At 45.3% G+C, this 26,557-nt stretch overlaps 2 protein-coding genes across 3 annotated transcripts; both read right to left on the bottom strand.

Moving 5' to 3' along the window:
- Positions 1-941: 941 nt before the first annotated feature.
- Positions 942-11,848, bottom strand: SLC66A3 (solute carrier family 66 member 3). Of its 2 annotated transcripts, none has more exons than XM_069728099.1 (7): positions 11,635-11,848; positions 8,056-8,138; positions 6,849-6,918; positions 5,086-5,143; positions 4,363-4,483; positions 2,427-2,468; positions 942-1,657 (listed from the first exon to the last, which is right to left on the bottom strand). In XM_069728099.1, exons 1-7 carry the CDS (start codon positions 11,781-11,783, stop codon positions 1,560-1,562), a joined length of 621 nt encoding a protein of 206 aa, XP_069584200.1. In that variant the 5' UTR covers positions 11,784-11,848; the 3' UTR covers positions 942-1,559. The 2 variants fall into 2 exon arrangements, with proteins under 2 accessions (XP_069584200.1, XP_069584201.1); XM_069728100.1 differs by lacking the exon at positions 11,635-11,848 and adding an exon at positions 10,614-10,627 and having other exon boundaries at positions 1,418-1,657.
- Positions 11,849-15,991: 4,143 nt separating this feature from the next.
- CIMIP5 (ciliary microtubule inner protein 5) lies at positions 15,992-22,067 on the bottom strand. Its single transcript, XM_069768137.1, has 3 exons — positions 21,654-22,067; positions 18,364-18,403; positions 15,992-16,321 (listed from the first exon to the last, which is right to left on the bottom strand). Exons 1-3 carry the CDS (start codon positions 22,034-22,036, stop codon positions 16,130-16,132), a joined length of 615 nt encoding a protein of 204 aa, XP_069624238.1. The 5' UTR covers positions 22,037-22,067; the 3' UTR covers positions 15,992-16,129.
- Positions 22,068-26,557: the final 4,490 nt, after the last annotated feature.

The following is a 26,557-nucleotide window of genomic DNA, read 5'->3' as shown; positions in this document are numbered from 1 at the left end:
AAAAAAAAGGATTTTTCATATCTTCTCTCCAGCGAACGCTGCTGGAGAGAAGATATGAATGGCGGCTTCAGCACCAGATGCAGGGGACAAGGCTTATCTCTAGCGCTGTCTCCTGCACGCTCCGTGTGGTACCCAGTTGGCACACGGCTGCCGCACGTGTGCCACACTGATGTTCAAGGTAAGCACACGGACACGGATAATTCCGGTACCGATTTTTCCGGTACCAGAATTATCTGGACATGTGAGACTGGCCTAACATGGAAGGGAAAAAAAAAGACAAAATGGGGCAAATTTATCAAAATTAATGCAGAGGGAAACTTGCCCTTGCGATCAGCTAGTGTGCAGCAAAATAAATAGCAGCTGAAAACTGATTGGAAGAGTTGCGACCACTTTTCTCTTCCACCAGTTGCGACCATTATTCTTTTTCTTGCACCAGTTGGGACAAATCTTCCTCATTGAGGGGACATGCATACAACTCTAACACAATAGGTGGAATTATTAAAGGGAATGTCCGTCTTCAGAAAAGTTTTTCTATAGGCTTTGTTAGTAGTGTAAATAACAATAAAAACTGCTTGACTCGCCAGCCGAGTCTCTGCCGCCGCCTATCCCCTGTGCACTGAGCAAACACCCCAAATTCTGTCACGTTTCAGTGTTGTTACACCAGTGATTAATGAATCACCCCCTTTATGTTAAGACAGGATTTTCACAAACTTATGGTGCAGTAAGACGGCCGTATAAATCGGACCGAGATCAGAATGCAGTGCATGGACTGGCCGGCAGCTCTCCCGCCCTGAGTGTGACAGCTTCATGTATTTCTATGCTCGGGAGAGCCGCCAGCCAGTCCCTGCATTGCGTTCTGATCTCTGTCCGATTTATACAGCCGTTGCCCCAGCACCACACATACATGTAACATATTTCTCGTGGCCTGTTCTTAGCTGAAATTTTGGTCAAATTTGAAAATGTATTTTCATTAGAGATAAAGATATCCCAATAGAATATGTGACAAAGCAAAGTAATAGAAGAGCTGCACCACAGTCAGTAGTAATAAAAAAAAAAACAACAACCATTGCCACATGGGCAAACCCTGTACAGCGAATATAGGAATGTATTATGTCCACAGATCACGGCATGAGGGTCATTTCCACTCGAGGCTTCTGTAGAAATCCATTCATGGAAACATCAACGCGTCTCCAAAAGAAAATTGGAGGTAACAGGCAACCGGCAGGGTAGTATCGCTCTGTGAAACACTTTTTTTTCCGGCAAGTTATAGCCTGCATCATGTATTGTGTCTGACGTATCAGGCGGGGGCTCCCTGATCTTATTCCCCCCTAGGAGTGATTGTGAGGATGTCTAGGGAATAGTTATATAAGCGATTGCTCTATATACAATATAAATGTAGGCGCACTGATGGTAAAGGCGCAATCCTGCACGTAAATCATCGGCTTGTGCAGTGTATGACTTGTAATCAGACAGGATGCTGATCAGTCCCCGGCAGGAGAGCTGCGTACATTCTGTGCCCGTTCAGGAACGTATTAGTACATGAAAGTGCATGTGTCGCCTCAGTCCTTTTTCTTGTCATCTGATTTCTTCCGGTATTTCAGGATGACAAAGACGACCCAGCAGTTGAGAATCAGCAACACAATGAACCGCACAAGAACTGAGAACGAGAGAAAGAAAAATGTTGTTACGTTAGGAGGTCTGAAAAGACGTCCTGTCACCTCTACTCGCATGTCCATTTTAATAATTATTTGGGTCTCGGGTAAAGTTTCTCCTTGTGGAGAGTCAAAAGTCAAGCCTGGCATGTCCAGAGTGAGGAGACTTATAGGCCATGCATGCTCCTCTGGGAAATTAAATATGAAAATTGCCGTTTCAGAGAGGAAGAAGACTAGAACTCTAGCGCCTCCTATTGGAAGCAGTGATCTTAGAAGTCAATATCGGATTTGGGCTAAAAGCCAAACCAGAATCTCAATTTGCACACACGGTGTTTCCCCTCATCAGTGCAAAGTATGAGATCTGATTTGTTTAGGTGGGAGACAAACACGCTTTCCCTGCTTGTGTTACGGCTAACAGCCATGGGAACTCGAACATACTATTCGAGCACGCCGAAGACACTCAGCACCCGAGCATGCTCAGATAACACCTTTTCTAAGCACATTCGCTCATCACTCCTGCCTAGTAATGGTCAACAAATAGTCTCTAAACCTTGGCACCCCTCTACCAAATGACCACTTGCCCCATTGTTTAGTTCATGGATCCACTTGCTTGACACTTGTACAAGAAGCGGCGCTGTGCCAGTTTAGTACACCGTCTCCATCCAGTCAATGCCAGAGCTAGTAATAGCTGATTATTGGGGGTGCTTAGTGATGAACCCCCACAGATCTGATACTTTCCTTACCATCGCACCATCCGTCCGCTTTGTGACGTACCTGCAATGTCCCCCGTACTCATCAATGTTGTAAATATCCTTGCTGCAAACAAAGAACAAAGGTTAAAAGAAAATAGAAACACATTTAGAATATTTCTACTATACAGTGGATATTAAACTGCGAGTTTTTTTGGTCACGGAGGAAAAAAAAATAATATTAATGAAGGAAAATCATCCATCTTCATAAAAATTGCAAGCTTTTATTTAGAAAATAGGTTTAAAAAAATCCATGTCATGATTGTCAGACGCAACACATTTCGAACGCAAGCTGCGTTCTTTAACCCCTTAAAGACCAGCGGTTTTTTTTGGTTTTGCATTTTCGTTTTTCGCTCCCCTTCTTCACAGAGCCATAACTTTTTTTTATTTTTTGGTCAATATGGTCATGTGAGGGATTCTTTTTTGCGGGATGAATTGCACTTTTGAACAACACCATTGGTTTTACCATATCGTGTACTGGAAAACAAGTTCCAAGTACGGTGAAATTGCAAAAAAAAAGTGCAATCCCAGAGTTTGAGGGTTTTTTTACCATGTTCAATAAATGCTAAAACAGAGTTGTCATGATTCTCCACGTCATTATCCAAAGTTTGTTATATAAAAAAAAAAAGCCATTTTCCGATACAGTCTCCATTTTTCGTGATCTCGGGTTGGCAATACCAAATGTGTGTGGGGTTTTTTTGAAAGCGGGGTGATTTGAACATATTATTGAACATATTATTTTTATTTTTTTTAAATATTTTTATTTTTTCACTTTTTGCATGTGTTAGTAGTTTCTATGGGAGACTAGAAGCTGCAGTTGTCCGATCGGCTCTGCTACATACAATCGATGATCAGATCGCCTGTACGTAGCATAAATGCTCACTTGCTTCGAGCGCCGACCTGCAATCACAAGACGGGGTCACTGATGGGCGGGATTTCCGGCGCGCTTTCTGGAAGCGTGAGTTAAATGCTGCTGTCAGATTGACAGCAGCATTTAACTAGTTAACAGCCACGGATAGATCTGTAGATATCAGCTGACATGTGCCTGGAAAGGTGCGGGCTCAGCGCCGGAGCCTGCACCAAACGGGGAGTCTGACATCGGCGTACTATTACACCCGATGTCGGAAAGGTGTTAAATTTAGAACAACAGTGACATTACCTAGACGTCCCTCAAAAATTGCTGAAAAGACCAGAACAAAATTGTTCTGGGATGCTGCCAAGAAGGCTTAAAGCAACATTAAAGGAGCTGCATTGCAAGCATTTCTCTCAAGTACTGTATGTGACAACAATCTCATGTATTCTTCATGTTTGGCCTGTGGGGTAGGGTGGCAAGACAGAAGCATTTTCTTAAAAAGAAAAAACTCTGAGCCGGGTTATGCTTTCACAAAACCTACGTCAAGTCTGCTAAAAAAAATGCAAAAAATATGTTGTGGTTTGTACCTTTTGTCCTTAATTCCAAAAAGACCTGTTTGGTGCGAAGCCAACATTGTGCTTCACCAAAGAGAACACCATACCCACAGTGAAGCATGGTGGAAGCAGCATTATGCTTTGTGGCTGTTTATTGGCAGCTGAAACTCGGGTTTTAATTAAGGTGGAGGGAATTATTAACAGTTGCAAAGATTAGTCAATTTTTCAACAAAACCTTCAGACCTCTGGTAAAAAGCTGAATTTCACCTTTCAACACAACAAGAATAAAACTAAGCATACCTCCAAATCAACAATATCCACTGTATAAATGTAATGGTGTCAGGGGTTTTCTGGCATCTAGTAAATGTTACTAGTCATTCTATGCTGCAGGCACTGATCTCCTGGCACAGGTCTGTGACACACCAGCACCGAGGAGCAGCCGCAGCAGCGTACATGTCAGTCGCAGTCCCACCCCCACTCATTTGCTTATCATCTGTGCTTGTATAGAATAGTAGCCGTGTCATGTTCTCAAAAAATAATAAAAAGTGACCTACTAGCACAGGTGTACGTCGCCATGGCCCATGTCAGTGCACTTGCTTGTCCAGAGTCCTTTGTGCGCCATAGGTGCTGCAACTGCAGAAACTTGCTTGATGCACTGATCAGAGTACATAAATTCTGCAAACAGAGCAGACATAAATAATTGAAGTTTCTTCAGAAATATAGGACATTTTATTACTACATTTCCATATATTCTTCTACCCAAAATGCCCACAATGGCCCAAACTGCAGTGAATTAAAGGGGTCATTCTCGTCTCGTCAAATGGGTAAAATTGCAAAATTCTTGGAGGAAGCAGAGGGTATGTTAATTTTATACTTTACTGCTTGGTGCCTAGGTTACCAGCCACTTCTGCAGTCTATCAGCAGTGGCCTGTCTTCTATGTAAGGAGCGGGAGCATGTAAGTGCCAAATTTGTTCAGCTTCAGTCCTGCTACGGTCCCTCTGCAGGTAGCATGGGAGAATGTATGGCTCAGCCATGATGCTGGTGTGAACTGCCACTCTTCAGGAGCGCACCGCCACCACCCAAGCAGGGAGGCAGAGGACCAGTACACTCTCGAAGAAAGGAAGATGGGAACAACTCAAAAGTAGATGTAGAGGTGGCCACGTGTGTGCATCTCTCCATTCACTACAGCAACAGCCGAGCGTTGTGGGACCTGCATCTGTCAGATACTTACGGCATATCCTGTAGTACCCACTTAAGGGACGTCCATTGTACTCACCAGTGCTATGTCTATGATCCATTTCTTGAGAACCAATATGTTCCAGAGACCGAAAAACCTAATCTGTAGTTAAGACGTGCAAACAATGGTTTGATGAAATGAAACGTGTGGTCACTAAGGCCACGGGTCCACAGACATAGACCCTAGAGCGCGAACCCACCCAGGTCAGTATTCCGCGGCGGCTGGACGGCATCTGCAGCTCTTCTTGTGATTAGCCGGCCTGAATGACTGCTCACCAGAGAGGCCACTTTGCACGGCTCACATCCAGCGGCCATAGAATACTGACCTGGCGCCTGAACCGGGCTCATGCTAATTTATTTACTCATCTCCAAAAAGACAATCTGCTAATGCAGAGGAATAATGACCTTGGACTGAAAGACAATGGAGGTAATCCACCGACACGTCCCTGACAGAAATTGGGAGATTTAGTGTTGGATTTCTGCTGCTGATTCTATATTAACCCCTTCATGACCGGAGCTTTTTCCAGTTTTGCGTTTTTCGCTCCCCTCCTTCCCAGAGCCATATTTTTTTTTTTTCCGTCAATATGGCCGTGTGGGGGCTTAATTTTTGAGAGAAGAGTTGTACTTTTCAACGACACCATTGGTTTTACGATGTCGTGTACTAGAAAACGGGAAATAAAATCCAAGTGCAGTGAAATTACAAAAAAAAAGTGCAATCCCACAGTTGTTTTTTTGTTTGGCTTTTTTGCTCCACTAAATGCTAAAACTGAGCTGCCTTATGATTCTCCAGGTCATTACGAGTTCATAGACACCAAACATGCCTAGGTTCCTTTTTAGCTTAGTGGTGAAAAAAAAAATTCAAATCTTAAATTAAAAAAAAGAAAAAAATTGTGCCATTTTCTGATACCCGTAGTGTCTCCATTTTGTGTGATCTCGGGTTGGGTGAGGGCGTATTTTTTGGAAGCCAAGCTAACGTTTTTAGTGATACCATTTTGGTGCAGATACGATCTTTTGATCGCCCGTTATTGCATTTTAATGCAACGTCACAGTGACCAAAAAACACACAATTCTGGCATTTTGAATTTTTGTCTCACTACGCCGTTTAGCGATCAGGTTAATCCTTTTTTTTTATTGATCGGGCGATTCTGAATGCAGCTATATCAAATATGTCTAGGTTTGATTTTTTTTTTTTTGTTTTATTTTGAATGGGGCAAAAGCGGGTGATTTGAACTTTTATATTTTTTTATAAACTTTTTTTTTTTCTACTTTTGGCATGCTTCAATAGTTAGCTAGAAGCTGCCACAACCTGATCGGCTCTGCTACATAAGGGGGATCCTCAGATCGCCTCTATGTAGCTGAATTACTATGAGCTCCGACCACAGCTATCTCTAGGAGACCTCTGGTTGTCATGCCGACGAACTGATGACCACCGATCACGTGATGGGGGTCACCGGTGCGCATTTTTCCGGCCCGATGGCCGGAAATGTGATTTAAATGCCGCTGTCAGAGTTTGACAGCGGCATTTACCGAGTTAATAGCCGTGGGTGGATTGCGATTCCACCCGTGGAAATTGCGGGCACATGTCAGCTGTTCAAAACAGCTGACATGTACCAAGAAAGATGTGGACTCACCGCCGGAGCCCACATCAAAGCGGGGGATACCGACATCGGCGTACTAATGCGTCCAATGTCAGTAAGGGGTTAATGTGACAGTATTCATAGCGTAAATGATAAATGGTGACCATACTTAATGCTGCGATCTGCCTGTCTATGGGCTCACAGCCAATCTTATAAGGAAGGATACATCCCGCAGTAAGACAAGGCGCTGCTCATATGGCCGCTGTAGTACAGGATGAAGAGTAGAAGCACGACATCTGCAATACACAAGGAAGAAAATCACTGACTGGTGTCTCCCTACGGCTGGGACCCACCATGGACGCATCAGTAAGACACATACTCAAAAACATACCCGGCTGCAATCATACAGCCAGAGACTGATTCATTCTGCCCATGGCGCCGGCAACACTAATCTGATGACAGATTCCCTTTAAAACAGGATTACATCTTGTCTCCTATTGACTTCAACGGGAGTGGAGTTGCAGAAGCCAAAAACAGCCAAGGCAAGCGAAAAGACCTGTAGTGTCCAGCACTGTATACCTTTTACTTCAAGCCGCAGGACCTGAAAACAATCAACTGGTGGCCCGGGTGTCAGATCCCCACCGTTCTGATATTAAAGACTAGTGATGAGCGACCGTACTGGGGAAAGGTGTTATCTGAGCATGCTCGGGTGGTAACCGAGTGACTTCAGCGCACTCGAAAAATAGGTTTGAGTCCCCGCGGATGCATGTCTCGCGGCTCTTCGACAGTCACAACACATGCAGGGATATCCTGCTGCTTAGGCAATCCCTGCATTTGTTGCAGCTGTCAAGCAGCCACAGGGACTTAACATAATACGCGAGCGTGACGAAGCCACTCTGTAAGCACCTGAGCATGCTCATAACACTTTATCCCAGCAAGTTCATTCATCACTAATGAGGACCCATCTTAAAAAATATGCCATCAGTATCAAAGTTACAATCTGTGGGATAAAAAAGAAAAAAAAAAAAAAAAAAAGTATAATTGGTGGGGAAAGCGCTGAAAAAAAATTACATGTAGATAACTACTAGTAAATCTATTTTTTTTCCCAAGTTGGCGTGATGCTCGACTCTTCTTCCCAAGGGTCACACTCTCTTGGCGAACAAGACTAGATTTATATACAGGGAAGAGGCCATATCACAGGAACAGAGAGGAGCAGGAACAAAAAAAAACAAAACACCGCCAGATTCAGGAGAGCAGCAACAGGTAAGAAATTACATACGGTATTTATGGCAAGTGAACAGGTTCCCCTTAAAAAACCCACAAAATATAATGCTGGATGGGGTGAAAAGTGGTAAGCGATTTGACCTCGAGTGATATTTTTCTTATTTACAAAGGTAAACTGAAGATCTGCTGCTTGTTCATACTTCCCTTACCTTGTGCTATGAGGATTGGATACTCGAGATAAGTCTCCATCGGGTAGTCATAATACATTTGGTACCTCAGAAACACAAGGAACCTAAAGAGAGAAGACTCGTATTAAACACATATGACCATCGGATGCAAAGATGACCCCAGCAGCCTGGCCACCCCAGTGGCGCCCTGCAATCGTGTCGCGGGGGCAAGGAGCAATCGGCACGCAAAACAATAGGGTCGCGGGGGACAAGGAGCCATCGGCACGCAAAACAATAGGGTCGCGGGGGACAAGGAGCCATCGGCACGCTGCAATAGGGTCGCGGGGGACAAGGAGCCATCGGCACGCAAAACAATAGGGTCGCGGGGGACAAGGAGCCATCGGCACGCTGCAATCGTGTCGCGGGGGACAAGGAGCCATCGGCACGCTGCAATAGGGTCACGGGGGACAAGGAGCCATCGGCACGCAAAACAATAGGGTCGCAGGGGACAAGGAGCCATCGGCACGCTGCAATCGTGTCGCGGGGGACAAGGAGCCATCAGCACGCAGCAATAGGGTCACGGGGGACAAAAAGCCATCAGCACGCAATAGGATCGTGGGGGACAAGGAGCCATCAGCACGCAGCAATAGGGTCACGGGGGCAAGGAGCCATCGGCACGCATCAATAGGGTTGCGGGGGACAAGGAGCCATCGGCACGCAACAATAGGGTCGCGGGGGACAAGGAGCCATCGGCACGCAACAATAGGATCGCGGGGGACAAGGAGCCATCGGCACGCATCAATAGGGTCGCGGGGGACAAGGAGCCATCAGCACGCAGCAATATGGTCGCGGGGGACAAGGAGCCATCGGCACGCAACAATAGAGTCGCGGGAGACAAGGAGCCATCGTCACGCAACAATAGGGTCGCGGGGCACAAGGAGCCATCGGCAAGCTGCAATCTTGTTGCGGGGGGGCAAGGAGCCATCGGCAAGCTGCAATCTTGTTGCGGGGGGGCAAGGAGCCATCGGCAAGCTGCAATCTTGTTGCGGGGGGGGAGCGCCAAGGAGCCGCGCAACAGTCACGTTAAGTGATCATGCCACATAACTTTGGCCGTCTCAGACAGCAGCAGTTTGTGGTCATAGATATCACATATCGGGAGGGGATTAATGGGGAGTTATAGTTTACCTGCAAAGTGGGTGTATTCTCCAGATAAATGGGGTCCCAAAGGTCCACCCCCCACTCGTAAAGTACTGGCCTATCCTACCAAGCCAAGTGCTCTAATACAGCGGCACCCAGGCACTGGGGCATTAGGGACCTCAACTCTGCACAGATTTTATGTTGAGACCTAAGAACAATTCTACGAAAAATACTTACCGTATTTTTTCCTCTTCTTTAAACAGAAGAATTCAGTGCACCCGGTGTGTGACGTGTATAGTGCTCAGTTACCTGTCCGGGCAGGAAACCAAATATCCACACCCACAAGCTACACAAGGCACGAAAAGATAAGAACCCTGATGTAGTGGCCTGTTCTGCCCCGGAGAGTGAGCGCTGACTAGTGCGGCCTGCGCAGGGTTAATCACAGGTTATATATTCAGTACTAGCAGCACGATGGGATAATGGAAGCCGCGCTGCTCCTGTAGGCTAATGTTCTGGTAACCGATGGGGGGCTCGGGGCTTGTATCCCCAATCTAAAAGCTACCAGACAACCCCTGTAATGGGACTAGATGGAGAGCCGACTGCTGAAAGAGTTAATGGGTGCAGAGAGTTAAATATGGAGAATTGTGTTTGAATTTTCGCCTTTTTTTTTTGCAGCTAAAGATTAAGATGCGAATAAATACTAAAAAGTCCATTAACGTAAAGAAAGAAAAGACAAGAATAATGAAGGGCCGCAATATGTGCAGTGGAAGAAACATAAAAAGTTATGGAGAGCAGAGCGGGAAGCGTCAAGAGTTTGTGAGCGCACGGCACCTGGAGAAAAAAAGAAGAAGAATAATAGTTTATGGGAGCCGTGCAGGAACATGAATAGAGAAAGTAATAAGCTAACTGGGCAGAGCAGGCGGCATGAGGAGGTTAAACATCAGTGTGCGAAGCTTGAAGAGTTAACGGGAGCAGTGCGCCCAAAGCTTAAAGAGTTAACGGGAGCAGTGCGCCCAAAGCTTAAAGAGTTAACGGGAGCAGTGCGCCCAAAGCTTAAAGAGTTAACGGGAGCAGTGCGCCCAAAGCTTAAAGAGTTAACGGGAGCAGTGCGCCCAAAGCTTAAAGAGTTAACGGGAGCAGTGCGCCCAAAGCTTAAAGAGTTAACGGGAGCAGTGCGCCCAAAGCTTAAAGAGTTAACGGGAGCAGTGCGCCCAAAGCTTAAAGAGTTAACGGGAGCAGTGCGCCCAAAGAGTTAACGGGAGCAGTGCGCCCAAAGCTTAAAGAGTTAACGGGAGCAGTGCGCCCAAAGCTTAAAGAGTTAACGGGAGCAGTGCATGAATCAGTCAACGGGATTGGTGCCCGAAGCTTACAAAGTTAAGTGTGAATCATAAAGATTCAACAGTTGCTGGGGGCTGCAGACACTTCTTACCCCGTCACCTCCAGCAGTACACTGCCCACCTCACCCTGTCACCTCCAGCAGCACTGACTGCCCACCTCACCCTGTCACCTCCAGCAGCACTGACTGCCCACCTCACCCTGTCACCTCCAGCAGCACTGACTGCCCACCTCACCCTGTCACCTCCAGCAGCACTGACTGCCCACCTCACCCTGTCACCTCCAGCAGCACTGACTGCCCACCTCACCCTGTCACCTCCAGCAGCACACTGACTGCCCACCTCACCCTGTCACCTCCAGCAGCACTGACTGCCCACCTCACCCTGTCACCTCCAGCAGTACACTGCCCACCTCACCCTGTCACCTCCAGCAGCACTGACTGCCCACCTCACCCTGTCACCTCCAGCAGCTCACTGACTGCCCACCTTACCCTGTCACCTCCAGCAGCACTGACTGCCCACCTCACCGTCACCTCCAGCAGCACTGACTGCCCACCTCACCCTGTCACCTCCAGCAGCACTGACTGCCCACCTCACCCTGTCACCTCCAGCAGCTCACTGACTGCCCACCTCACCCTGTCACCTCCAGCAGCACTGACTGCCCACCTCACCCTGTCACCTCCAGCAGCACACTGACTGCCCACCTCACCCTGTCACCTCCAGCAGCACTGACTGCCCACCTCACCCTGTCACCTCCAGCAGCACTGACTGCCCACCTCACCCTGTCACCTCCAGCAGCACTGACTGCCCACCTTACCCTGTCACCTCCAGCAGCACTGACTGCCCACCTCACCCTGTCACCTCCAGCAGCACTGACTGCCCACCTCACCCTGTCACCTCCAGCAGCACTGACTGCCCACCTCACCCTGTCACCTCCAGCAGCACTGACTGCCCACCTCACCCTGTCACCTCCAGCAGCACTGACTGCCCACCTCACCCTGTCACCTCCAGCAGCACTGACTGCCCACCTCACCCTGTCACCTCCAGCAGCACTGACTGCCCACCTCACCCTGTCACCTCCAGCAGCACACTGACTGCCCACCTCACCCTGTCACCTCCAGCATCTCACTGACTGTAGTGTACATCTTACCCTGTCACCTCCAGCAGCAAACTGCTCAGGCTCAGCCCCTCTGCAGACCTGGCGGCCATTACTGCCAGGATCTGGGGGAACTTCAGCACCATGCACACCACCAGGGTGCTCCAGTTGGCGAACACCAGCAGCTCCGTGCTCAGCTCCATCTTGTTCCCTTCCCCCAGCTGCTAAAAAGTCATGAGAGCCGGAGATCTGATTTCCTCTTCCTCAGTGTCACAGATGGGAGGGAGATGGCGGCTCCTCCCTGCCGCCATAAAGGATGAGGATGATAACCTGCAGCAGGGCTGGGGATGGAGGGAGGAGAGAACTGCAGGTGATCAGTCTATTGCTGCCATTACCTCCTCAGGGTAATATGTGCACATCACTGCTATGAACCATCCTAAATGCAACATTTTTTGGGGATGAGGCATCAGAGGGCTGTGGCCTTAGCCCTTACAGGGGTTTTCCAGTTTAGGTTTTGTCCTAGAGCTGTAGTTTGTATATGCACTGCTAAAAAAAATATAGAGAAAACTAAAATCCCACATCCTAGATATCTCTGAATGAAATAGTCCAGTAGCAAATTTGTATTCATTGCACAGTGGAATGTATTCAGAACAATAAAACATAACAATTATCAATGTAAATCAAAATGACTATCCCATGGAGATCTGGATTTGGAATGATACTCAAAATCAAAGTGGAAAATCAAATTACAGGCTGATCCAACTTCAGTGGAAATGCCTCATGACAAGGAAAAGATTGTGCGTGGCCTTTCGTGCCTGTATGACCTCCCTACAACACCTGGGCATGCCCCTGAGGGATCTCATTCCAGACCTGGACTAAAGCATCCGCCAACTCCTGAACAGTCTGTGGTGCAATGTGATGGTGGATGGAGCATATGATCTCACAAGGGGTCTGAGGATCTCATCTCGGTACCTAATGGCAGTCTGGCTACCCCTGGTGAGCACATGGAGGGCTGTGCAGCCCCCTGAAGAAATGCCACCCCTCACCATTACTGATCCACTGCCAAACTGATCATGCTGAAGGATGTTGCAGGCAGATCACTCTCCACGGCATCTCCAGACTCTGTCACGTCTGTCACATGTGCTCAGTGTGAACCTGCTTTCAACTGTGAAGAGCACAGGGCGCCAGTGGTGAATTTGCCAATCCTGGTGTTCTGTGGCAAATGCCAAGCGTCCTGCACGGTGTTGGGCTGTGAGCACAGTCCTCATCTGTGGACGTCGGACACTCAGACCATCCTCATGGAGGCAGTTTCTAACCATTTGTGCAGACACATGCACATTTGTGGCCTGCTGGAGGTCATTTTGCAGGGCTCTGCCAGTGCTTCTCCTGTTCCACCTTGAACAAAGACGGAGGTCTTGCTGCTGGGTTGTTGCCCTTCTACGACCCCCTCCACATCTCCTGGTGTACTGGCCTGTCTCCTGGTTGCGCCTCCAGCCTCTGGACACTACGCTGACAGACACAGCAAACCTTCTTGCCACAGCTCGCATTGATGTACCATCCTGGATGAGCTGCGCTACCTGAGCCACTTGTATGGGTTGTAGAGTCCGTCTCATGCTACCACGAGTGTGAAAGCACAACCAACATTCAAAAGTGACAAAAACATCAGCCAGAAAGCATTGGTACTGACATATGATCTGTGGTCCCCACCTGCAGAACCACTCCTTTATTGAGTGTGTCTTGATAATTGCCAATAATTTCCATTTGTCGTCTATTCCATTTGCACAACAGCATGTGAAATTGATTGTCAATCAGTGTTGCTTCCTAAGTGGACAGTTTGATTTCACAGAAGTTTGATTTGGAGTTACAGTATATTCTGTTGTTTAAAGGGAACCTGTCACCCCCAAAATCGAAGGTGAGCTTAGCCCACCGGCATCAGGGGCTTATCTACAGCATTCTGGAATTCTGGAGCAAAGTACTGCAGTGCGCAGGCGCTGGGCCTCTCTGACCTTTCCTGGCGCCTGCGCACTACAGTACTTTGCTCTGCCCTCAACAGGGCAGACAACGTACACCTGCGCCGGAGCCGCAGCGTGAAGACAAGAAGAGGACGTGATCGTAAGAAGATGGGAGGCCCCGGACCGTGATGTACATCGGATCGGACCGTCCGCCCAGGTGAGTATAATCTAACCTCTTTTTCTCATCTTTCAGGATACATCGGGGGCTTATTTACAGCATTCCAGAATGCTGTGGTTAAGCCCCTGATGCTGATGGGCTTAGCCCACCTTCGATTTTGGGGGTGACAGGTTCCCTTTAAGTGTTCCCTTTAATTTTTTGAGCAGTATATATATATATATATATATATATATATATATATATATATATATATATGTGTGTAGGTTTTATAAAGCACCACTTGATTGATATATATTATACCAAGCTGAGCTTTACTTCCCGCTGCTCCCAGTGTCTGTTTTCTGCAGTTCTAACATTGTGTTGACAGCGCTGCAGCTAATCGTTCAGCTTAACAGGTCGTGCCGTCTACAAACATCACAAACCGGGGCAGCACTGGACACGGAGAGAATATGAATATGTGTATATATATAGATATATATATATATCTATATATATCTATATATACTGTATATAATTTTTTTATTTTTTTTAAACAAAATACAACCAGAGAACAGAAGTTTTCCAGAACTGGATTACGTCTTTAAGCTGCCATCCATGTGGCTTAACCCCTTGATGACCACCTATATTGAGACCTGAGAACGCAGTGCTGTGTTTTTTATGACAGCATGTGTAGAATCCTATCTGTTTCATTTTTTTACATATCAGGACTTAAGTTGATTTTTTTTAAGGTCACTATTTTGGGGTACAAACAATAGGGCAGATGTATGAATACCGCCTATTTCTTAAGACGATGCAAGCTTTATCATAGCGGTTCGTGCAGTTTGAAATGTGATTTTTTTTGGTGGTGTCGCAGGACTAGTGATGAGCGAACGTGATGGGATACAGTGTTATCGGATATAGATAAGGTGATAAAGAGACAAACTGCAAAGCACTTGATTTAAACAAAAAAAAAAAAAGTATTTTCCCCCCGAAAAAAAACACTGAAATTTTCATCCACTACTTGTCTCCCTATTCAGTGGCCCCAGAACGCAGTTCGGCCGATCATTCATTAGCGTCCTCTCCCCATTCCTCCATACACTGAAGCACTCGCTCTGTCGAACGCTCCTGTGTTCTTTACAGAGAGACGCTGCCATACTCCTCTGGCGGTGACTTATCTCACCGATAACAAAAAGATCGAGAGTCCTGCTCTGCCCCTGTCTATTTTGAGGCTTGCTGGCACTTAGCGAGGTGAACTACAAGAGTTAGGGACACCTCTATGTTATTTACACGTACTATTACCATTTACTTACTGCAGGGTATTTGCTCATTTGCTTTTATTCTAGGTTCAAAATCAGACATACCAGATCCTTATCTTCTACAATATCATCTGTTGGGAGGTTTTAGTTGGACAAGCCATTGGACTTTGTCAGGAGCAAAGCTTGCTGGGAAATAACGGGAAAAGAAAGTTCCAGGACCTATAATGCTGGCAGAATGCTGACGACAACGAGCCGCCAATTGAAAAAGAGCACATTGCAAGTTACAGAGCATGATGATTGGGATAGATACTAGATCTGTTAGACTGATATGTGATCTAAAAGCATTTTTAATTAGGGATGAAGACGGCATGACCACGTAGATATGCTTTAAAAGAAAGCCGTCAGCAGGTTTCTACTATTTAATGTGAGAGAAGCATATTGTAGGTGCAGGGAGCCTGATTCCAGGTTTGTGTCACTTGCTCAGCAGTTTGTTGTAGTTTCAATACAATCAGTATTTTATCAACAGGAGATTATCAGGAGAGAACTATGTGTCACGTGCCGGGCAGTACAGTTAATCAGTATAACCTCGTCCCCACCATAGGTTGACAGCTTTCTGCCTATGCACAGTGTACACAGGAAACTGCCAATCAGTGCTGGGGGCAGGGATATACACAGCTCAGCATTCTGTGAGTGCTTCTACATTTACAGCAGAGAATACAGGGATTCTATCCAAACTCCACGAAGCAGCCCAGTAAGTGACACATCACTGGAATCAGGGGCTCTGCCCCTACATCATGCTGTTCTCAGATTACAAAACCTGATGACAGATTCTCTTTAATTGCTGCTTTATGAGAGATGGATTTGGGAATGTGTGTGTGACTTTTTTTTGTTTTTTTTGTTTACCTCTAAATGTATATCCTAATCCACAAGAATATTTGATAATTGCTATCAAATTAATTAAACCCTCTGTAATCACTAGATGACATTTAATAAATTATATCAGGACCATTATCTCATTAGGACATATGACTCTAGACATTTACCAGTTGTCGGCATCAAATTCTGTTCTTTAAATAAATACATTTGTGGCATTGTTCTTCCACTGAATATTGTAAGATGTAAACAATGTTTTTCAGTCCAGGAGAGTGTTCTGGGTGATTGCTGCTCCGGGGGTGTAATGGAGACTAGCACGGCTGAAGTTCGCTTCCTAGTTTCTTCTTCTGATTTCCACTGGTGAGAAGGAAATCCATATACACCAGTGTTTTCCCCAGATCTGTGTTTATCCTGCTCCCAATATTTTGGTTGGTTGTGTTCGGTACTTGATCGGAGAAGATAGGTACATTGTCAGGTAACGTCTCCACGTCTTTCTTATTGCCCTGAAACAGATGAGACATTAGTGAATCCGTCGCTGGCTATGTAATGGTTAACGCAATTTGTGAATTTCTTTAATATCATAATCCAAGTTTTATAATTTATTCATTTTCTTACAGACTCTGGGCCAGGTTTGCAGTTGGGGATGCTCCACAAGGTTCACATCAGGCCGTACCCGTACAGGAGTTGTCTGATCTTTTGATGGAAGTCTGCAGCTACTATATGTGACTGCAGACTTCTGAATCCTGACAGTGTGCGCACCTCATGCTGTCAGGATTTTCTGGTGTTGCCAGACAGCAATTTGCATAAATGTGGTCACATGCCAACTAGTCGAGCTCAGCCTCACTCAATACAAGTGAATTGAACGAGGCTGAGCACGTCTAGTCTGAATGTGGCCAAAAGTATGCAATTCACATACTTGTGCTCTCTGCCTCAACACAGGAGAATCCTGACAATGTCTGGTGCGCACACTGTCAGGACTCAAAATAGTGATGGGCAGTCTGGATCTTTTTGGGGATCTTGTTTTTTTTCACCAAAAATAGCCGGCTCTTTTAGGATCCTGAATGGATCCCTATTAAATATGTGTCCACAATATTTAAGCTGGCGTTAATGCGGCTGAAACCGCGCCCGCCCATGGTCGAAACTCCGCCTATTTGCTGTTAACCAATTAAATTGATGAGTAGGCGGGATTTGGTTTAGGTGGGAAGAGCTACGTCCGCTGAACATCGGGATTTTACACCCAGAAATTATAATGTTGCGTAGCCCTTCTGCTCAGCTTACTTTTTCAGCGGGAATAGCAGATTCCTAAATATATTTATCCCAAACACAATATTTTTCAGTGTATTTAAGGAAAAAACTTTTTTAAATGGTTAAAAAAAATTAGCAAAAAAACTTTTTCATTGTGCCGCCATTTTTGAGACCAATAACTTTTTTTTTACTTTTCAGTTTATAGAGCCATGTTAGGGCTTTCACGTGGCCAGGTGTACTTTCTCATGAGTCGGCTTTGGGATCCATACAGTTTGACATTTTGGTCACTTTTAAAAGAGGTCTGGATACACATGAGAGCATTATACTGCCTCTGTACAAATCCCTAGTTAGACCGCACATGGAGTACTGTGTCCAGTTTTGGGCACCGGTGCTCAGGAAGGATATAATGGAACTAGAGAGAGTACAAAGGAGGGCAACAAAATTATTAAAGGGGATGGGAGAACTACAATACCCAGATAGATTAGCGAAATTAGGATTATTTAGTCTAGAAAAAAGACGACTGAGGGGCGATCTAATAACCGTGTATAAGTATATAAGGGGACAATACAAATATCTCGCTGAGGATCTGTTTATACCAAGAAAGGTGACGGGCACAAGGGGGCATTCTTTGCGTCTGGAGGAGAGAAGGTTTTTCCACCAACATAGAAGAGGATTCTTTACTGTTAGGGCAGTGAGAATCTGGAATTGCTTGCCTGAGGAGGTGGTGATGGCGAACTCAGTCGAGGGGTTCAAGAGAGGCCTGGATGTCTTCCTGGAGCAGAACAATATTGTATCATACAATTATTAGGTTCTGTAGAAGGACGTAGATCTGGGGATTTATTATGATGGAATATAGGCTGAACTGGATGGACAAATGTCTTTTTTCGGCCTTACTAACTATGTTACTATTTTATTGCATTTTTTTTAGTGGGGGGGGGGGGGGGTGGTGACTGAAGAGTGGCAATTCTGGCAAATGATTTTCTTTCTTGTTATTATCAATTTAATATTTTTATAGTATAGATTTTTACAGACATGGCAATACCAAATATGTTTTTTTTATTTTATTTTCTGAATTGGTAAAAGGAGCATTGATTTATCATGTTATATAATTAAAAAAAATAAATTAATAATTTTATTTTTCCGCTCCCCTAGAGAAGTTTAACTTGCGATTGTTTAATGCTACAGTTTTGCCGTATATATAGTGAAATTGGCGATCTCCTATGCAGCCCAGCCGCCGGCAACCTAACAATGTCAGCCACTGACGGCTGAATCTAAATGGTCAAACAGGATGATTTCTTACCAATGAATCATATTCCTTCAAGAAACTCCAGTTTTCATGCCTGTGAGAGAAAAAAGAGAACGTTACGATTTGTAATTACAGCTTTTTCATTTGCAGTGCTCTGAAAAAGGTTCCCTAATTACCTACAAAAAATATCTCACTGTGTGAACGTCCAGGTGGTTTTCCCAATAAAATTAATAGGGTTTTTCTATGAATTAATAACTGGGTGGAGATGTTAAACACTTCAACACCTGATCTGAAAACCTGATTTGGACCAAGAAGGAAATACTTGTTATTATGCACAAGCAACACTACATTTGAGGCTAATATTTTATGGATATATATATATATATATATATATATATATATATATATATACTAGATAGTGGCCCGATTCTCACGCATCGGGTATTCTAGAATATGCATGTCCACGTAGTATATTGCCCAGCCACGTAGTATATTGCCCAGCCACGTAGTATATTGCCCAGCCACGTAGTATATTGCCCAGCCACATAGTATATTGCCCAGCCACGTAGTATATTGCCCAGCCACGTAGTATATTGCCCAGCCACATAGTATATTGCCCAGTCACGTAGTATATTGCCCAGCCACGTAGTATATTGCCCAGCCACGTAGTATATTGCCCAGTCACGTAGTATATTGCCCAGTCACGTAGTATATTGCCCAGCCACGTAGTATATTGCCCAGCCACGTAGTATATTGCCCAGCCACATAGTATATTGCCCAGCCACGTAGTATATTGCCCAGCCACGTAGTATATTGCCCAGCCACGTAGTATATGGCCCAGTCACGTAGTATATTGCCCAGCCACGTAGTATATTGCCCAGCCACATAGTATATTGCCCAGCCACGTGGTATATTGCCCAGCCACGTAGTATATTTCCCAGCCATGTAGTATATTTCCCAGCCACGTAGTATATTGCCCAGCCACATAATATATTGCACAGCGACGTAGTATATTGCCCAGCTGCGTAGTATATTGTCCACTCATGTAGTATATTGCCCAGCTACGTAGAATATTGCCCAGCCACGTAGTATATTGCCCAGCCACATAGTATATTGCCCAGCCACGTAGTATATTGCTCAGCCACATAGCATATTGCACAGCCCACGTAGTATATTGCCCAGCCATGTAGTATATTTCCCAGCCACGTAATATATTGCACAACGACGTAGTATATTGCCCAGCTACGTAGTATATTGCCCAGCCACGTAGTATATGGCCCAGTCACGTAGTATATTGCCCAGCCACGTAGTATATTGCCCAGCCACATAGTATATTGCCCAGCCACGTAGTATATTGCCCAGCCACGTAGTATATTTCCCAGCCATGTAGTATATTTCCCAGCCACGTAGTATATTGCCCAGCCACGTAATATATTGCACAGCGACGTAGTATATTGCCCAGCTGCGTAGTATATTGTCCACTCGTAGTATATTGCCCAGCTACGTAGAATATTGCCCAGCCACGTAGTATATTGCCCAGCCACATAGTATATTGCCCAGCCACGTAGTATATTGCTCAGCCACATAGCATATTGCACAGCCCACGTAGTATATTGCCCAGCCATGTAGTATATTTCCCAGCCACGTAATATATTGCACAACCACGTAGTATATTGCCCAGCTACGTAGTATATTGCCCAGTCACGTAGTATATTGCCCAGCCACATTGTATATATTCCCCAGACACGTAGTATATTGTCCAGTTACGTAGAATATTGCCCAGCCACGTAGTATATTGCCCAGCTACGTAGAATATTGCCCAGTCACGTAATATATTGCCCAGCTACGTAGAATATTGCCCAGTCACGTAATATATTGCCCAGCTACGTAGTATATTGCCCAGACACGTAGTATATTGTCCAGCTACGTAGAATATTGCCCAGTCACGTAGTATATTGCCCAGCCACGTAGTATATTGCCCAGCCACGTAGTATATTGCCCAGCCACGTAGTATATTGCCCAGCTACGTAGAATATTGCCCAGTCACGTAATATATTGCCCAGCCACGTAGTATATTGCCCAGCCACATAGTATATTGCCCAGCCACGTAGTATATTGCACAGCGATGTAGTATACAGCACACAGCCACGTAGTATATTGCCCAGCCACGTAGTATATTGCCCAGACATGTATGTAACAGGTTAAAAAAGAGTTAAAATAAAAAATAAACATATACTAACCTTCCGAGGGAGCCCTTGTAGTCCTGTCGCCTGTGTACGGTGCACATGGCAGCTTCTGGTCCCAGGGTTGGATAAGTGCAGGACCTGTGATGAAGTCGCGGTCACATGACCATGACGTTATGGAAGGTCCTTCTCACATAGCATCCCCGGAGCCTGCCGCTTGCACTGCCGAGGAGAGGACGTGACGACGGAGGGTGAGAATAGCAGGTTTTTTGTTTTTCTATTATTTTTAACATTACATTTTTTTACTATTGATGCTGCATAGGCAGCATCAATAGTAAAAAGTTGGGTACACACAGGGTTAATAGCAGCGGTTACGGAGTGCGTTACCCGCGGCAGAACGCGGTCCGTTACCGCTGGCATTAACCCTGTGGGAGCGGTGACTGGAGGGGAGTATGCGGGCGTCGGGCACTGACTGCGGGAAGTAAAGAGCGGCCATTTTCTTCCGGACTGTGCCCGTCGCTGATTGGTCGTGGCTTTTTTTCCACGAACAATCAGCGACTTGGATTTCCTTGACAGACAGAGGCTGCGACCAATGAATATCCGTGACAGACAGACAGAAGGACAGAAAGACGGAAGTGACCCTTAGACAATTATATAGTGGATATTTATATATATATTGTAGATTGTGAGCCTTCGTGGGCAGGGTCCTCTCTCTTCCTGTACCAGTAGTGACTTGTATTGTTTAAGATTATTGTACTTGTTTTTATTATGTATACCCCTCCTCACATGTAAAGCGCCATGGAATAAATGGTGCTATAACAATAAATAATAATTATATATACCGTATATAAATTGTTATTTACATTTTTTATATTCAATATTTTTTAATTACTGAAAAATTAATAAACAGTCTCAATAGTATTATGTAAAAACAATTTTTAAATCAAATTGTGAATTCTAAAGTTCCGCCTTCTCGTTTTCATAAATTCTTTACTTTTGGCTCTTCTGGGTATAAAAGTAAGCCAGCTCACAGCCATTATCACATAAGCAAGTGAGTAAATCCATTTTTTTTGGTATTTTTTTATGTTTGTTATAAATGAGTACAATTTGACAAAAGTACATGGCTCAAAACTGCTAAAAAAACAACAACAAAGGACTCACCACAGTTTTTCTCCTCGTCTTTCTGCTTCTACGAGCTCTCTCCAGACATGGTCCTTCCTGACGGCGTCACCCCAGGTTTGCTTTTCCTTTTCGGACTGTGACGGTATTTGTCGCGTCCCCGGATGCGTCTTACTTAAAGAGACTGAGGACAGGGATGTAATTTTGGTTGCGGTTCTGTCTGGCATCCTGTACCCGGCGGAGGTGGCTCTCCTGACGGATATCTGCCTGCTGCCCATCTTGAATGCAAAAGTCAGATCTTGAGGAAAGGTCTTGAAATTTCTTAATGGCTGTCGGACTGTGAGGCAGCAAGTCGTGAGGTGGAGATGAGAAGTTTTTGTTGTGTTGCTGAGGATGAAGTAAAAACCACGGAGAGGTGAACACATTTGCCGGTCTGTTTACTGTAGCCATGGGTAACCGGATCTACAGCAGGGAACATGAACAGCAGAACAAAGGACATAAGCCGCCAAGACGAGCAGCTCCTGACTTCACAGGAATCTCCTATGAAGTTGACACGCATTGTGTTCTTTTTTTGTTTTGTGTTTTTGGGTACACTCAGACACGAGCAGTAAACTATAGAATTCAAAATCCCTCCATTCTTGAAAACAAATGATTTTTAACAGACCTCTCTGTATTAACAGGTCCTTTTTAAGAGGAAGTTTCCTAAATTTTCCATTCAAAAGTTCTAATATAAGCGGAAACCATCCTGCCATCCCAAGAAGGAATGAGAGTTATCGGCGTAACGTCCTCCCCCTTAATTTTCCCAAGAGCCCCGTAGAGTAACGACAGAGGAAGGAAAGGATGGATGAACTAGATTTTTCAAAAGAAAGAGAATCTAAAGAAACAGGATACCATTGCTTGGCCAGAGAGCCGAAGCTACTGACTTTCTTGTTCTGACAGGTTGCCATCATGTCTGAATGGAATTTGTCTGAACTCAAGCTGGCCATACACATTTGATGGCTGTTACCCGAGTGATTCTTTGGATGATCATTTGGTCAACAGCCATTTCGACCAGGTCTCCCATAAACAGTAGGACTCGCTCCGCCTCTGTTCGCTGTAAAAAAGCAATAGGTGATCCAAAATTGAACATGCCCTATCGACATCTTCCCTGATCATTAGTCAGCCGGCTCTCCCCCTTACACACAGTGTCGGACAAAGCCATCCATATTGCCAGGCTCAGACGACAATAGTCTAATGCAGTGGTCCCCAGGTCCAGTCCTCAAGAGTCACACACAGGTCATGTTTTCAGGATTCCCTTAGTATTACATAGGTGATGGAATTCTTGGCTGTGCAGGTGATGCAATTATCACCTGTGTAATACTAAGGAAATCCTGAAAACATGACCCGTTGGTGGCTCTTAAGGACCAGAGTTGGGGAACACTGGTCTAATGTATATGGGGGGCCTTCAGACTTCATTACACAAGACACAAAGAGTTTCATTTGAACCAGTATGTTTCTGGTTTTAAAGATGCTGAAGATTTTTTTTCAGCCCAACTCATGTTTGGTCTGCAGACCTTACAAGACTGCAATTCTTTGTTTCACTTTGACTTGCTTATTGAAATAGAACCAGGGGCAGGCATACCATTGGTGCAACCTGTGCAGCCGCACAGGAACCCCAAAGGTAATGGGGCCAATTTCCACCTTCAAAGCAGAAGGAATTTTGCATTATGATGAATGTTATGACCTGGTGGTTAGGAGCACCCGGAATGACCTGATAGTTAAACCTCATACAGGATGAGCTCTGGGATGTGGGAGCTCTGCTGACCGCAAGCCCTAATCCTATCACACACACTAGAAATAGCCGTGGAGCGCTCCTGACCAGACCTAGGCGCCTCGTCACAGCCTAAGAACTATCTAGCCCTAGAGATAGAAAATAAAGCCTACCTTGCCTCAGAGAAATTCCCCAAAGGTAAAGGAAGCCCCCCACATATATTGACTGTGAGTAAAGATGAAAGTCACAAACGCAGAAATGAAACAGGTTTCAGCAAAGGGAGGCCAGCCTTACTAAATAGACAGAGGATAGGAAAGCTAACTTTGCGATCAGCACAAAAACCTACAAAAGACCACGCAGAGTGTGCAAAAAGGACCTCCGCACCGGTGCGGAGGGGCCACTCTGCATCCCAGAGCTTCCAGCTAGCAAGACTAAATCATGATAACCAGCTGGACAAGAAAACAGTGAACAAATAATGACTATCAGGAACTTAGCTTCTGCAGGAGAAGGCAGGTCACCAGAGAGATCCAGGAGCGAACTGAACCAATGCAAAAACATTGACAGCTGGCATGGAGTAACGATCTGAGAGGAGTTAAATAGAACAGCCAACCAAAGGATAAACCACGTCACCTGTGTAAGGAACCTCAGAAGCAGCAGCTTCACTCATAGCCACCAGAGGGAGCCCATAGACAGAACTCGCCGAAGTACCATTCACGACCACAGGAGGGAGTTCGACAACAGAATTCACAACAGATGAACTATTGACTTCAAAGGGCCCGTATATTGTTCTTGCTCAGGGGCCTCTTCTGTTAGGGCCCTTGCCCAAGGAACTAAGGAACTTTATCCAGAGGAGATGTAAAAGACCCAACACACTGATTGTTTATCTCTTGGAAGTCAAACGAAGCAATCAATGCAACCTTCTTCAATCGAATACTGATGAGACAGGGTGCTACGTTCACATTTGCGTTCTGCCGGGCTGCATCGGGCGCAGCCGCGGCGACGCATGTGCCATGCGCCCCTATATTTAACATGGGGGCGCATGGACATGCGTTTGCATACGTTTTGCGATGCATGCGTTTTTTTTTTTACGCAAGCGTTAGGGCGCAGAGGACGCAGCAAGATGCATTTCTTTTGCGTCCAAAATTCGGCAAAAAAGGACGCATGTGTCGCAAAACTATGCGTTTTAGCGTGCGTTTTTGTGCGTTTTTGTTTGCGTTGTGCTTTGCGTCGCCGACGCAACATCGCACAACGCAAATGTGAACATAGCCTAAAGGTCATGTTTGTGTAATTGATCACCAAACTTAGAAAATCACACATTTATGAAGGGGACAGATGAGATTTTCTATGATTTGCAATGAAACCTAGGTTGGATATGGATTTTATGGTAAACCGAATGAATGAATGAATGAATGAATGAAAACTCAATGAATGAATGAGATGTCAAGATAAGGGATCAGGAAGGATGCTAGTACTAAGGCTGAGTTCACATTAGCATTTGAGTCCGCGGCGTGGTGCTGAGGACTTCTTTCCTTAAGCTCCGCCTATTTCCGCTTGCGTCCTGCGTACCTATCTTTAACATTGTGTATGCAGTGACATGCGTTGTATGCGGATGTGTCCGGTGTGTCATTTTGACGTGCCCGCCGAACGCAAGAAAATGCAACACGTCAAAACAACGCACGCGGACACATCCGCATACAAATCATGGCCCTGCATACACAATGTTAAAGATAAGTACGCAGGATGCATGCGGAAGTAGGCGGAGCTAAGGAAAGAAGTCCGCAAACACTAATGTGAACTTAGTCTAATACAGCTGTGGCAAAAATTAAGAGACCACCACATCAAATCCTTGTCATGGGCAGCCCAATCTCCAGACCTGAACCCCTTTGAAAACCTGAACCCCTTTTAAAAAGTTAATCCTTCTCTCCTCCACTCTTATCCGCTCCTCACCCAACCGCCTCCAAGACTTCTCCAGAATATCCCCCATCCTCTGGAATTCTTTGCCCCAACACATCCCACTATCAACCACATTCGGATCCTTCAGACGGAACCTGAAAACCCATCTCTTCAGGAAAGCCTACAGCCTGCACTGACCCCGCTGCCGCCTCACCACTACCGGAACTACCGCCTCACCATCACCGGAGCTCCTACAACCCACAACCTACTGTCTCCTTCCCCATAATCCTGTAGAATGTAAACCCGCAAGAGCAGGGTCCTCGCCCCTCTGTATCAGTCTGTAATTGTTAGTTTGTTTGCTGTAAGTGATATCTGTAACTTGTATGTAACCCCTTCTCATGTACAGCACCATGGAATCAATGGTGCTATATAAATAAATAATAATAAATATAATATTGCCATCCAATCGTCTTTCTAAAGAATGAACATCATGACTCTATAGCGACAGGGTTGACTCTATAGCGACAGGGTCTGTTCCGCAGGACTGGCGCATAGCAAATGTGGTGCCAATATTCAAAAAGGGCTCTAAAAGTGAACCTGGAAATTATAGGCCAGTAAGTCTAACCTCTATTGTTGGTAAAACATTTGAAGGGTTTCTGAGGGATGTTATTCTGGATTATCTCAATGAGAATAACTGTTTAACTCCATATCAGCATGGGTTTATGAGAAATCGCTCCTGTCAAACCAATCTAATCAGTTTTTATGAAGAGGTAAGCTATAGGCTGGACCACGGTGAGTCATTGAACGTGGTATATCTCGATTTTTCCAAAGCGTTTGATACCGTGCCGCACAAGAGGTTGGTACACAAAATGAGAATGCTTGGTCTGGGGGAAAATGTGTGTAAATGGGTTAGTAACTGGCTTAGTGATAGAAAGCAGAGGGTGGTTATAAATGGTATAGTCTCTAACTGGGTCGCTGTGACCAGTGGGGTACCGCAGGGGTCGGTATTGGGACCTGTTCTCTTCAACATATTCATTAATGATCTGGTAGAAGGTTTACACAGTAAAATATCGATATTTGCAGATGATACAAAACTATGTAAAGCAGTTAATACAAGAGAAGATAGTATTCTGCTACAGATGGATCTGGATAAGTTGGAAACTTGGGCTGAAAGGTGGCAGATGAGGTTTAGCAATGATAAATGTAAGGTTATACACATGGGAAGAAGGAATCAATGTCACCATTACACACTGAACGGGAAACCACTGGGTAAATCTGACAGGGAGAAGGACTTGGGGATACT

The sequence above is a fragment of the Ranitomeya imitator genome, chromosome 5, assembly GCF_032444005.1.
Source record: "Ranitomeya imitator isolate aRanImi1 chromosome 5, aRanImi1.pri, whole genome shotgun sequence".
Taxonomy (NCBI): Eukaryota; Metazoa; Chordata; class Amphibia; order Anura; family Dendrobatidae; genus Ranitomeya; species Ranitomeya imitator.
This window is presented reverse-complemented; position numbering and strand designations above follow the sequence as displayed.

Excerpts from the sequence above, each read along its gene's own strand:
- SLC66A3 (XM_069728099.1), bottom strand. The coding sequence starts at position 11,783 with ATGGAGCTGAGCACGGAGCTGCTGGTGTTCGCCAACTGGAGCACCCTG. Across the intron at positions 4,484-5,085 it reads GGATCATAGACATAGCACTG|AATTTATGTACTCTGATCAG; the intron begins GTGAGTACAATG and ends CTCTGTTTGCAG. Across the intron at positions 2,469-4,362 it reads GGCGACGTACACCTGTGCTA|CAAGGATATTTACAACATTG; the intron begins GTAGGTCACTTT and ends CTTTGTTTGCAG.
- CIMIP5 (XM_069768137.1), bottom strand. The coding sequence starts at position 22,036 with ATGTGTTCACCTCTCCGTGGTTTTTACTTCATCCTCAGCAACACAACA. Across the intron at positions 18,404-21,653 it reads AGACGAGGAGAAAAACTGTG|GCATGAAAACTGGAGTTTCT; the intron begins GTGAGTCCTTTG and ends TTTCTCTCACAG. Across the intron at positions 16,322-18,363 it reads TGAAGGAATATGATTCATTG|GGCAATAAGAAAGACGTGGA; the intron begins GTAAGAAATCAT and ends CATCTGTTTCAG.